Source organism: Chiloscyllium plagiosum, chromosome 13, assembly GCF_004010195.1.
Source record: "Chiloscyllium plagiosum isolate BGI_BamShark_2017 chromosome 13, ASM401019v2, whole genome shotgun sequence".
NCBI lineage: Eukaryota > Metazoa > Chordata > Chondrichthyes > Orectolobiformes > Hemiscylliidae > Chiloscyllium > Chiloscyllium plagiosum.
In genome coordinates this window covers 65,228,144-65,242,493 of record NC_057722.1, presented here as the reverse complement: position 1 = coordinate 65,242,493, position 14,350 = coordinate 65,228,144, and the positions used below count along the sequence as shown (strand labels likewise).

General features: G+C 41.1%; 1 protein-coding gene across 1 annotated transcript in view; it reads right to left on the bottom strand.

Moving 5' to 3' along the window:
- Nucleotides 1-2,762: 2,762 nt before the first annotated feature.
- LOC122556347 (extracellular calcium-sensing receptor-like) overlaps nucleotides 2,763-14,350 on the bottom strand; it is a 19,203-nt gene continuing 7,615 nt past the window's right edge. The window contains exons 3-7 of the mRNA XM_043702979.1: nucleotides 12,438-12,953; nucleotides 12,117-12,398; nucleotides 11,752-11,979; nucleotides 3,843-3,966; nucleotides 2,763-3,759 (exon numbers count right to left, since the gene is read on the bottom strand). Coding sequence (XP_043558914.1) covers nucleotides 2,867-3,759; nucleotides 3,843-3,966; nucleotides 11,752-11,979; nucleotides 12,117-12,398; nucleotides 12,438-12,953 — 2,043 coding nt within the window. The 3' untranslated portion in view covers nucleotides 2,763-2,866. The remainder of the gene's footprint in view (nucleotides 3,760-3,842; nucleotides 3,967-11,751; nucleotides 11,980-12,116; nucleotides 12,399-12,437; nucleotides 12,954-14,350) is intronic.

Sequence of the window (14,350 nt, the reverse complement as noted above, 5' to 3'; positions counted from 1 at the left end):
ACTTTTGCAGCCACATCAATGGCAGTGTGCAGTGGTGTAAAAAGTCCGGGCATACAAGAAGGATCTCACAGGTAATACCCTTCTCATCACCAGCAAGGCGATGTCTTGGTGCTTGTTGGAAAGTTTTGGTGATGAGGCATTCTGCCAAATGACCTTGGCAGTCTGCTCAGGGAACAATCTGACAGGATCCCCCCTCTCCTTTTTTCTGCAGAGTCTCGAGGACACTATGTGCTGACCAGTTCCTGGTGGACTTATGGTCAAAGGTCTTTCTGTTTGCAAATTTTTCCAGGAAGGCCAGGTAATGTGGAACAGTCCAATTATTTGGAATGTTCCAAGGCAACAAGAACAGTGCCATCCTTCTCAGCACTGGGGACAGGCAGAACCGAGGTACATAATGTTTGCATACCAATTGTCTACACGTGGCTTGATGCAGCCACACACAAAAATGGCCATTAGGATGAGGGCAGCATTAGGAACTTTTCATTACCCCCTCCCCCCATCCCCATCCAGAGTTCTATACATGGTGCCCGTGCAGTCATGGCTCATCTTAGACCTGCAGATGAAGGAGAAGATCGCTGGGATGTCTACAAGCGGCATAAGTTCATGGAATGGGCAAAATCTGTGCCATCTACAAAAACAGAGTGTTTTATACCTGATGACTGGGTTTTTAATCACAATTGAGAGGGAGCAGTGCCCCCAAAAGCCCAGTTTCTGCTTCCCCTTGACAATGCTCTCCTCCCAAGATTTTGGACATGCCCTGATCCCTCTGAAACATATTCCCAGATGTTCCACATAATCTGTTCTGACAGCGAAGGGGATAAAGGGTTGGTGAGCTGAATTTCCAAAGAATATGATCTCACTATTGCCTCGATTTACCTTGGCTTCTAAGGCTGGTTTGAACTGATTGAAAGATGCTTATGAGTCCGTGCACTGACAGCAGATCTGAACATAAAATTGTGATATCACCCATGTACACAGAGGCTTAAACCTGCAAAATACGCTGTTGCAATAGTCACTCCTCTCAGACTCACATCTTTCCTGATAGACTAAGCAAAAAGTTCTGTGCGACACACAAACAAGGCAAGGAAGAGTGGACAGCCTGTCTGACCCCAAGTCTCATCCGGAAGCTTTCTGATTCCCACCAATTCATGGAGACTACACAAACGATATTAGTGCACAGCAGTCAGAATCAATTGTGAATTCTATCCATAAAACATCCAACATGTAGGCCTGCAATGTTCTGTCAAAAGCCTTCTCCAGGTCCAGGCTGATAATGTAAGCATCCGTTCCTCTGTCCTTATATCGGCAATCCTATCCCAGAGGAGCGTGAGATCATCCTGCCCAGTATAGCACAGGTTTGGTTTGGGTGAATCACTGGTCTGAGAGCCTTAGACAGGATTCATTGTCTGCATTTAGCAGTGACATTGGTCATGAATTTCTAATTTCCTCTATCTCCCTCTTCTGCTTGAGGGGGATTGTGATGATACCTTTCCTCATGGATTCACACATGCTACCTGCCAGAAGCATACTATCGTACACCTCCAGCAGATCCAGACAATCAACTCCCACAGAGCTAAACACAACTCAACCAGCAGTTTTATTCTTTTCTGAGGACTCCAGGGGCTTGGTAAGGTCATTCAGAGATAGCTGATGAGTCTCTTCTGTCTAATATCATATAAGACCTCCACGATAGAGGATAGGAACAACTGGGAGGCCACGCTATCTTGGGGCATCATGTTGTACAGTCTAGCATTGAAGGATTTGCTGATGCTCAGGATGACCGACTAAGACCATGGTACCAAGCCATCTTCTTCCTTCAGGCTGCTGAGCATTGAGCTCACCAAGTGTATCTTCTGGAAGAAGAAATGTGAGCTCATCTCATCCTGTTCCATGGTGTGTACCTTGAATCAGAGGATTATCTTGGAAACCTCCAAGGCAAAGAACAAGGCTTGCTAGTTCTCCACCTCCTGGAGCTCTTCTGTGACATTGAAAATTAGCCAGAACATCAATATGCCCTCCCCCAACATTGGACTTTCTGATAATTTCCTGCTTTGGTGTTCCACCATGCATGGCCATGCATTCCAGCTTTCAGAAATTCCTTCCCTGAATTTATTTATCTCTCTACCTATTTATTTCAGGTTGTGTTGGTGCTTGAATTCCACCACTTTCACCAAGAAGTTGGCCATTACCCCATTATCAGTTTGAGAGGCTTTATATCTAATTTTTCTGTACAGTGCTTTGTGAAAAAGCATTGGAATATTTTATTGCAATGAATATAGCACATAAATAAGAGCTGCTGGTGTTGCCTGAAATAAAAGGAAAGTGGCATTTATCTGAAGCCGAGGGATAAATAAGAGTACACAGTAAATGGAACAAATTAAGTGAAATTTGGGACATGCTGCCTTCTGTCCAGAGAAACACTTGAGAGACCACAAGAATTTTGTTTTTGTTTGTTTCATTTTCTTTTTCATTTGGAACATTTTAGGCTCACAACCTTCAGGCCATTTCCTTACTGTCAGTCATCTTATTGACTTGACTCATAACCATTTCAAACACAATATAACTTTGCTACAACATCCTCCTGTTTATGAAATTGAAGATTAATTGCTTACTATTTTTAAAATATGCCCTTAACATTACTGTGTGAGCTGCTGTCAAATTCTGTGATGTGAAAGCAACATCTGGTTCAATTGCATTGTGATAGCAATAAATTTATTTCAAAGTAATTTTCAAAGATTGCAAAGGGTAATGAGGGGAAAAGACAGGGGTTGAGGTGAGGTTTAAAGGAAAGCTCTTTCAAAGTTAGTACAAAATGCTTTCTTTCTGTGCTGTTTGATTCAATTATCCAATGCTTGATTGAAGCAATTTAGCACATCATATGTTTCTTTGTATTTAGTTCTTGTTTCAGCAGGATAATATAACATTTCGGTGCAAATATGCAAGACAACAAGCCAAAACCTGACGCCAGAATGGCAAATATTTCTACAGCAACTGTATATTTCCCGGGAGAACTCACATAAGCTGGAATGAATGTTATCCAAACTGTACAAAAGATAAGCATGCTGAAAGTGATGTGTTTAGCTTCATTGAAATTATCAGGAAGTTTGCGAGCTAAGAAAGCAGCCACAAAACAGATAGATGAGAGAAATCCTACATAACCGAAGACACAGTAAAAGGCTATTGTAGACCCTATGTTGCATTCAAATACTATTATTTCATTAAAATAATCACTGTTCTTTTCAGGAAATGGCGGAGATATTGTTATCCAAGCAGCACATATTAAACATTGCACAAGTGTAAGCATAAGAACAGTTAAAAGTTGTTGCTTGTGTCCAAACCACTTCATGAGGTTGTTGTTAGGAAGAGTTGCTTGAAATGCCATCACCACAACAATTGTTTTGCTTAGAATGCAAGAAATACAAAGAACAAAAATGATACCAAATGCCACGTGACGCAAAGGGCAAGACCAAACGGACGGTTCTCCAATGAATGTAATAGAGCACATGAAACAAAATGTTAATGAGGAAAGAAGCAAGAAGCTTAATTCTGAGTTGTTCGCTTTAACGATGGGTGTGTCTCTGTAACGGTGGAAGGTAACAAAGACACTGATGCTAATAGAGGATCCAAATAACGCGATGGCGACCAAAATATTACCCAATGTCTCCTCGAATGAAAGAAATTGAATTTCCTTCAGGATGCATTCGTCTCGCTGATGGTTACTTCGGTATTCCAACGGACATTTGAGGCATTCTGTTGAATCTATAAATAGATGCAATTGATTCAAAACAATGGATGAATCATGATAAAATATTTGTGAAAAGCGTACTCCTTCTTGTTCTTACCAGTCATGTTACTTATTTCACCATCAGCACATCGAATACAATCAAAGCAACAAATGGGTTGACCTTTCCTGGCTGCCTTTCTTGTTCCATTGGGACAGGGATTGGAGCAAACTGCATTGGGAACCTTAAAGTTAGAGATAAAAAATATGCAGTCACCTTGAAATTTGTTCCTACCCATTTTATATTGGCTGCCATGAAGGGTAATTAGGTCCATATTCTTTATGGACGCGGAGTGTGATCAGGGAATGGCAAGCATATGTTCTTCTCCTGTTCCTCCCTTGTCCTTTCTGGAAGATGTTCATCTCTACCTAGATATAATCTCCTCACTCTTCCATCTCTTGTCTCTTTTGTTAGTTTCTCTCTAATTGTGAATGTGCACAGCAATTGCTGGCAACCTATTTCATTCCAAGATCAAAATCCCAGCAACCTTGAGTTACTGATCCATGAACAGATGCTTGATTTTCCTCCACGAAGCATAATTTCCTTATTTATTTTGTTAATTGACATTATAGATTCATTGATTCGGAGTGAAAAAGGAAAAAATGGTGTCGCAAGAATGAAGAAGCCCAATATGATTTCAAGCTTAAAGTTCAAATTTTACAGGGAGAAACTTGAGATACATCTGAATTAAACATTGACATTTTCAAAAGTTACAATTTTTGTTGTGAAAGCCTTTGGCTGCCTACATGTAGTGTGATGATGCTGCTCCTTTAAAAAAGGTTAGGTTGTCCTTGGTTTCTTTTTCAGTAAGGTCATAAATGCATAGATTCTGAAATATCTGAGTTTATACTACTTGAAGAAGCTTTTAAGTTTTTAGACAAACACTTGTACAATGAAAGGGGAGTGGCCTATTCTCCCAGCTCAGTTTTTCTCTGGTTTGGTTTGGTTTGGTTTTAGCAAGCAATCAGTTTTTGAGGCTGTTGAGCAAAGAAACAGTTACATGGATGAAGGTGTTCCATGCTGAAACTCTCTGCTCTGTCTCTCTCTTGTAAGACTCTGTGTTTGATTTTATCTTTTTTTTGCAAAAGGGTGTTTATAGGGATTGTTGCAGGAATTTGGAACAACATCATAAATTTGGGATAATCTTTTGAAATTTTGGATAGGTTAAGTTATTCTGTATTCTGTTGTCTTTTGTTTGTGTTTCATTCGATACTCTGTAAATAAATTCTGCCTTGTTTGAAACTGAGTGACCAGTTGAATCACTCCTGGAATATCCACCCTACATCTGCTCAAAACAACCAGTAAAGTTATGGTCTGGGCCACCTTCTTGAAATGTTTTGAGGGAGTCTAGCTTGGTCCTGAATAGTAGGTAGAATAGTAAAGAAAGGCTATGCATAAATGTCATAAAACACAGTTTAGACATCTATTGTGTCTATGTGAATATCACAAATTGGGATGGATATCAAGTCCTTAGAGTTGATGCAGAGGGATTTCCTGCAATGTAATCGGGGTATGAGGTTTCATTCACATGGAGACAGCAGAAAAGCCAAAGTTGTTCTCCCTAAAGGAACAGATGTATAAGGTACATTTTAAAGAACTGTTCCAAGGCCTGAAGGGTTTGGATAAACAAAACCAGATGCTATTTGCAGTCGTGGAAGGGACAGTGACCATGGAGCACAGATTACAATGAGTTGCACAGGAATCAGAAATGACCTGACAAGATTTGTCATGTAGCTCCTCATTGCGGTTTGCAATTCACTGTCTGAATTTGTGATGAAACATAAGACCATAAGATTATAAGATATAGGAGCAGAAATAGGCCATTCAGCTTATTAAGTCTGCTCCACCATTTGATCATGGCTGATATGCTTTTCCACCCCATTCACCTGACTTCTCCCTTAACCTTTGGTCCTTTTACCAATCAAGAACTTATCTATCCTTGTCTTAAATACACTCAATGAATTGGCCTCCACATCTCTATGCAACAGTGAGTTCCACAGATTAACCACTCTCTAGCTGAAGAAGTTCTAAAGGGTTGTCCCTCCATCCTGAGGTTGTGTCCCCAAGTTGTATCTTTCCTACTAGTAAAGTAACATCTTCTCCATGTGCATTCTATCTAGGCTTCTCAGTATCCTGCAACTTTTAATCAGATTTCCACACATTTTCCTAAACTCCATCAAGGACAAACCCAAAGTCTCAACTGTTCCTCATATGACAAGCCCTTCATAACTGTTATAAACTTCCTCTGAACCCCCTCCAATGCCAGCACATCTTTCCTTAGATATGTGGCCTAAAACTGCTCATGATATTCCAAATCCTTTTACAACCTCAGTGTATATCTTTGCTGCTGTATTATAGCCCTCTTGAAATGAAGCCAACACTGCATTTGTCTTCCTAACCACCAACTGAACCTACATGTTGATGTCAAGAAAATACTGAACTTGGACTCCCAAGTCACCTTGCACTTCAGACTTCCAAAGACTTTCTCTATCTAGAAAATAGTCTATGTCCTTATTTTTCATACCAAGATATATAACCACACACTTTTCCACACTGTATTCTTGCTGCCACTTCTTTGCCCACTTGCCTTGCATGTCCAACTCCTTCAGCAGCCTCCCTGCTTCATAAGAACTACCTGTCCCTCCCCATCTTTATATCAATGTAAATTTAGCAAAAATTCAGTCAATTTCTTCATATAGATCATTAATGTATAAAGTGAATAGTTGTAGTTCCAATAGTGACCACTGCGGAACGCCATGAATTACCTCTTCAAAAAGGCCCCTTTCTCCCTACTCCCTACCTTCTGCCTGTCAACCAATCCTCGATGCATGCCAGTACCTTGTGCCTAGCAGCCTCTTAAGTGGGACCTTGTCAAAGGCCTTCTGGTAATGCAAATCTATCAAGTCCACAGGCTCACCTTTGTCTAACTTGTTCATTACCTCCTCAATGAATTCTCACAGATTTGTCAGGTTTGACCTCTCGTAATGAAGCCGTGCTGAATCCATATTATTTTGCCATGCACTTCCAAGCACTCTGCAATCTCATCCTTAATAATGGACTGTTATACCTTGCCAACAACTGAGGTCAGGCCAACCAGTCTATAGTTTCCCATATTGAATTCCTCCCCTTTTTTGATACGGGTGTTAACTTAATCAAATTCCAGTCATTTGAGATGCGCCCTTACTACAGTGATTCCTGAAAGATTATCACCAGTATCTCTATAATCTCCTCAGCTCTCTCCTCCAGCACCCTGGTTAGTAGTCCATCTGGTTCAGGTTATTTATCTGCCTTTAAACTTTCAGTATCCATAGCATCTTCTCTTTAGTGATGGCCACTACATTCATCTCTGCCTCCTGACTGTCTTGAAATTCTGGCATGTTGCTGTCTTTGAATGTGAAAATTGATGCAAAGTACCTATTCAGTTCCTCCATGATTTCTTGTTTCCCATTAGTACTTATCCAGTCTCAATTTCCACCTGTCCAATATCTACTCTTGCAGCTCTCTAACCTTTTAGATATCTAAAAAAAACTTGCAATCTTTTTTTATATTACCAGCTAACTTACTTCATATTTTATCTCCTCCCCTCTTCTTGTTTTTTTAGTTGTCCTCTGTTGGTTCTTAGAGGCTTCCCAATCTTCTGACATCCCATTGTATGTGTTGCTTTTTGGCTTTTATGCTGTACCTGAGTTCCCTTGTCAGCCATGGTTGCCTCATCCTTTCCCTAATATGTTCCTTGGACGAATTTTTGCTGTGCCTCCCAAATTACCCCCAGAAACCCCTGCCATTGCAGCTCCATTGTCTTCCCTTATTAGCTTCCTTTCTTGTCAACTCTGCCACCTCCTTCCTCATGCCTTTGTAATTACTTTTACTCAAATGTATTACAGTTATATGTGATTCCAGCTTCTCCCTTTCCAACTGCAGGGTGAATTCTGTCATATTATTGTCACTGCCCCAAGACCTTTCTTCATCTTCAGCTCCTTAATTAAGTCTGCCTCAATGCACGTCACCAAATCTGGAATTGTCTGTTCCCTAGTGTGCTTGATCACAAGCTACTCCAAAAAATCATTGCGTAAATATTCCACAAATGCACTTTCTTGAGATCTGCTACTAATATGATTTTCCCAGCCAACCTGCAAATTGACACCCCCCATGATGATTACATTTGTGCCTTTCCCACATACCTTTTCTATCTTCTGATATATTGTTTTCCCTACATCCTCAGTTCTGCTAGGAGGTCTGGACACAATTCCTATCATTGTCTTTTTTCCTTAGTAGTTCCTCAAATCCACCCACACAGACTCAACATCTGTCAATCCTATATCACTTCTTTCTATCAATTTAATTTCATTTCTTTCTAACAAGGCAATCCAGACCCTCTATCCAGCTGTTTGTCCTTTCAATAGGATGTGTATCCTCTTGCAGTTATATCTCTGTGGTACTCACAACTTCTCATCCACCAATTTCAACCTGCATTACAAGCTTGTTTACTTTGGCTTGTATACCACATGCACTTAAGCGCAATGCCCTCCGTCCTGCACTGACTGCCCCCCTCATAGTTGTCCCTTTGTCTGCTGTGCCTGAAATTAAATTCCTGACCTCATAGTACTTGTTTGGGAATTTAATTTTTGCTACAACGTCTTCTCGTAACTCCTTCCATAATTTTCCATGCAATTGAATCTACCCTCCCTTTTTTTTAGTTTTAGTGATTCGCAACAACACTGGTCCCAGCATGATTCAGTTGGAGTCTGTCCCATCGGAACATATCCCTCTTTCCCCAGTACTGATGTCAACATCCCATGAATTTTAACCCATTTCTCTCACACCAATCTTTGAGCCACACATTTAGCTCTTTGATCTTGTTGACCCTGTGACAATTAGCTTATGGCTCAGGTAGTAATCCAGAGATCATTACATTTTTGGTTCTGCTTTCTAATTTAGACTCCTTGCAGCTCATATTCACTCTGCACAATCTCTTTTCTTTATCTACCTGTATTGTTGATACCTACATGAACCACAACAACTGGATAATTCCAGTCCCACTCCAGGTTCCAACGCAACCCTCATGAGATATCCTGAACCCAGGCACAAGCCAAGCAATATAGCTTTAGGGACTCTCATTCCTGGCCACAGAAAACTGTGATTATTTCTCTTCCGTTTCCCCACCCCCTTGAAAGCCTCTCAGTACAATAGTCCTCTGGTCAGTTTGCTCATCATCACTACAGCTCCCATTCTCATCCATGCAAGGAGCAAGAATCTCAAACCTGTCAGGCAAGTACAAGGGCTGAATCTTCTTCAGCACTATCTTGTCCGTAGTCGCATCCTCTTGTCCATGACTGCTGACTGAATTTGAGGCAGCTAACATAATGGGTTTGACTGCCTTCTGAAACACAGCATCCAAGTATCTCTTGCCCTCTCTAATGCGTCAGTGTTTGAAGTTCAGACTCCAGCTCACCACTGGAGCTGGAGTTTGTTATGGATCAGGCCAAGCCCTCAAAGTATTTTAAGGTAGCCCAGACCCAAAGCTTTCCTTATTTTAAAGGCAGATGTGAAGTGAATATTCCAGGCATGATGTAGCTGGTCAAACCACTTGGCTTTAAGCTAAACAGAATTTATTTAAACATTATAATTGAAACATGAACAAAAGAAAACAGAATTTAAAATAACTTAATTATTTGAAAACCCAACCAACTTGATATGGCAATTTATCTAAAGAGCTGTTCCAATTGCCACAAAATCCCATAAACCCACCCCTTGCAAAAGATAGATTCAAACACACGTTCTTACAGACAGAATGAAATAACTTTCAAAGGGACTGTCAGAGAGAAAGCCAGTCAGGAACCATCTGCAAAAGTTTGGAACCTTTCTCCACTGCAAGCATCTTCAAACTGTCTGCTACTGGTAGCTTCTCTGCTGTAACTAAAAGAAACTAGAAGAAACATGAACTGGGAGAACTGACCACAACCCTGCCACTGTTATAATGTGAAGGTACCAGTGTTGGACAAAGTTAAAAATCTCACAACACCAGGTTATACTCCAACAGGTTTATTTCATAGTACAAGCTTTTGGAGTGCTGCTCCTTCATCGGGTAGCTAGTGGAGATTGAAGAGCTTGCGAGAGGTGTGTTGGCAAAGTCTTTCAACACAGTCTGCATTGTAGGTTGACTTGAGTGCATTCATGATCTGTATGTCTTTTGGGATCTTTCCTCCTTTCTAGCATTTCTGCAGAAACTTGATGCCTATGTTGATATGCACAATCTTCTTGGCGATCCTCTCCACTTTGAGCCGGCAGGTGGTGGTCGACAATGCCCCCTAGCTACCTGATGAAGAAGCAGCACCCCAAAAGCTTGTACTTCTAAATAAAAACCTGTTGGATTATAACCTGGTATTGTATGATTTGTAACATTGTTTAACTTGGCTCTGCCCAGACATTTTGGCACCTCTACCTTTATGACCTCTCTTTAAAATATCCAAGAACAAAATAACCTTGTTAAAGGGGCAACATCATCACAAATTCCTCAGGCATTTAATACTTGTTACATACCTGGTCACAATGAACATCAGTGGGGTTTACCAACTCCTGCAATATGCAGTTGCACTTCGCTTGGTCCGGTATCTATTTTAATGTCTTAGCTCTTAGTTTTTTTTTAACCAGACTGGGTATTTTAATGTGTAGCCTGCAAATATTTCCTATCTTTACCTTCGATCTGTAGGTAACCTGTAACAGTTGTCAACTTAGTAGTTCGCGCCAACCAATGAACTTACGGTTTACCTGCGATGTCACGCCTTTCGCGGTCCCCTGATCCTGGACTTCAATTTATCCTGTTAAAAAACCTTACAAGCAATGAGCCAAAAATAAACAAGCAGAAAGCACCTCGTTCCCATCTATACTGAGTTCCCATGTTGTCAACAAATCCTCCGAACGATATACTGTACTCACTCGGGCTGAATGTCACTTTGGCTAGGATCTGTCCTTCCTGATCTGTGTGAAATTTACTGATTCGCAGATTCGATTAGACCTTTCAAAGGGGATTGGGGAAAAGTTGACGTGGAGAAATTGCAAGGCTTTGAGAGAAAATCAGTGGTACTAATTCGATCGATTCTTCAAAGAGCAGTCATATGCTACGTGATCAGAATGGACGTCTTCCGTGATATAATATTGGATGGTTTTATTAGGATGGAAATGTGTAAACATCTGCTCTTAGAAGAGGATATTAAATTAGTCCTGTTGCCTGATTCGTTACCACAGCCCTGCCTTTATTCCATCTTTGATCAATTAACTTTTGGAACTTATCATTGAATCTTTTCCCAACAACCTTCAGGTTGTAATGCAAATCTTAACTCGCCGCCTTAAAAGAAATGGCCTCAGTTCCACCCTGAATCACTTTTCAATTATTTTAATCTACCAGTGTTCCAGAGAGAAGGTCCGTATTTACACTACGGGAAACTCCTAATTTCTGCAGAGCTGGTTCAGTGGATTCTCGCAAAGCCTGGACAGTATTATCATAGAACATAGAACAATACAGCGCAGAACAGGCCCTTCGGCCCTCGATGTTGCACCGACCTGTGGACTTTTCTCAGCTCGTCCCCCTACACTATCCCAAAATCATCCATGAGCTTATCTAAGTATTGTTTAAATCCCTCTCTCATGCATCAACAATTTGATCGTTAAATGAGTCTTTGGTTTTTGTATCTCAGGCTCTATGTCCGGTTATTTGTGCTTTAACTTAAAATTGGACATAATTTTTCCAATTTGTTGAGAACAGATTTTATCAGTTGACACAGAGAAATCAGGACGATTTCAGGAGGGCCAATCTCATTTTCTAGATTAAAGCTGTACTGCGCCAATTAGGTGTAGCTAAACGTTACTTTGTTCGCTAGTTTATGGAATTTCGACATCTTCCTATGAATGAAATAAGACCCGGATAAAACTGATCTAACCCCATACGTTGTCAAGAATGGAATACTCTTACCTTGACCTGAGCGCCAGTCCATATCATTTCATCTTTGTTTATGACAAATTCTTGCCCAGGTAATGCGGATCCATCATAGTACCCAACAGTTACAATCTTCGTGCTACCGAATGCGTCTGGCTGCCAATTGACGATATCGTATGTTGGTACAGGGTCACCATTCTCGTCGAAAGATACCGTTTCTCCAATCTTCGTCGTGAATTTTACTGTTTGCAGGTAATACAGCAGCTTTTGAAAGGAAATTGACTGGTTAACTGATCAACGATCATCAGAAAATTCATTCAAATATGCAATATGTAAAATTACACCCATATGAGATTCAGACACGTATTCAGACGGGACATATTGGACGAAGTGCTCTTTACCTGCCATGGTTGAAAGTTTGAAATGTTTGCACAGCTGTTGTTGTAAAATGGTCCTTTACCAGTTTCGCAGGTCAGCATATTATGAAGGGCATGAGCTATGGCATAGGTCGCTTTATATACATTGTAAGTTACTCTGTATTCAGTCACAGTTGTAAAGATATTCTGTGCAGCTCGTAAATCCTCTTTTGCTGTGCATCCCTGGGACTCTGACTTAGGTTTCCTTCCCGCTGTCTTGTTTTCCATGTTCTCTAGCGTACAGCTGAAGGATTTTTCCCAAAACTCCTTCACCAAAAGGTTTCCAGGAAATAGAGAGGGGTGCACTTGCATTAGGAATTCTTTCAGACCTGGTAAATGTACCTTACGAATTGCAATGCCAATTGCGCCAGTGAGAAATCGTCGGCTTTCTGCTGGTGGAAGAGGATAAGTTGTGATCCAGGCTTCGCTTCCTATCCATTGGATTCCTGTGACATTTTGCAGTGCTATCTGTCTGAGCAAAATGGCCATATCCGACTGGGAGAGAAAAGCCACTACAACGGCTGTGGACGCTGTCTTGATGGTATTTATCGTTTTCAGCAATTTTTCTTTGGAATATGATTTATGAAAGGATTCAGAGAAAGCAATGCAGACGCCTAAACTTCGCACAATTTTCAGAAAAGCTTGCATTCCAAAGTTACCATAGTCATCGTCACTTTTAATCGTTCCGATCCAAGTCCACCCAAAATGATTTACAAGTTGGGCTAACGCTCTGACCTGAAAGTAATCGCTGGGTATTGTTCTAAAAAATGATGGATATTCCTTTCTGTTACTCAGGCAGACGCAGGTGGAAACGTAGCTCACCTTCAGAAAAATAAATAAAATGGTGCACCAGATTATTGTCCATTAAATAAAAAGACACATTCGAGTTTTTCAGGACACTGCGTCAGAAAGAGATTTCACGCGAATATTTTTCAAATGGAGTGACCGTTATTATGGAGGAAACGCCGCTGTCAAATACGCACAGCAAGCTAACAATAACACAAATGCTCAGTTCATCGGCTTAAAATGGTGTTTGGGGAGTGAATATTGGCCAGAAACCTCGTAAGCCCCCGGTTTCTTAGAAAAATGAACGTTGGATTTTTCATGGATACAACAGGGGCACATGAGGCCTCGGTTTAACAGCCTATCTGAATAACTCATGAACCACAAACCCTTGACTCAAAGAAGTGGGGGGAGCCACGGGGCTGCAGTAAACACGTTAGGACATCGCTAATTGATGTTATATTATACATTCCATCCCTTGCCGTTTTAATTTTAGAGCTGGCATATTGTGTGCAGCTCTGTTCATCACTCTACTGGGAAGATGTGATGGCACTGAAGGGAGGCCGGAGAAGATTAACCAGAATGTTGTCTGGGATAGAACTATGGAGAAGGTGTGGAAAAACACAGGTTGCTTTCTTTGGAGCAGAGAAGAATGAGAGGAGCCCTGGTTGGGGTGCATAAGTTATGAGGGACGTGTGTTATGGACCAGGCCAAACCTCTTCAAAACATTTCAAGAAAGTAGCCCAGAATCTAATTTTGCGAGTTGTTTTCAGGTGTGCAGTGGATATTCCAGGAGAGATCCAGCTGGTCAAACTGCTTAGCTTCAAACAAAACAGAATTTATTTCCAAGATTATAGATTGAAAGACTAACAAAAGTGAACAGGATACTGAATAACTTAACCTACCAAATAACTTAACCTATCCGAAAACCCAACAGATTATCCCAATTTAATGGATATGTTCCAATACTTGCAACAATCCCTGTAAATAACCCTTGACACAAAAGGTAAACTCAAACCCAGAGTCTTAGGGGAGAGAAGCCAGATGGAGAGGAGGATCAGTTTCAACTTGCTTCTTTAGGGTCCAGTAGGGTCCAACTCTATTGTAAAACCAAACCAAACCAGAGAAAAAAGAGAAAAACAATGACTGCAGGTGCTGGAAACCAGATTCTGGATCAGTGGTGCTGGAAGAGCACAGCAATTCAGGCAGCATCCGACGAGCAGCAAAATCGACGTTTCGGGCAAAAGCCCTTCATCAGGAAGAAAGGCAGAGAGCCGGAAGCGTGGAGAGATAAGCTAGAGGAGGGTGGGGGTGGGGAGAAAGTAGCATAGAGTACAATAGGTGAGTGGGGGAGGAGATGAAGGTGATAGGTCAGGGAGGAGAGGGTGGAGTGGATAGGTGGAAAAGGAGCTAGGCAGGTCGGACAAGTCCGGACA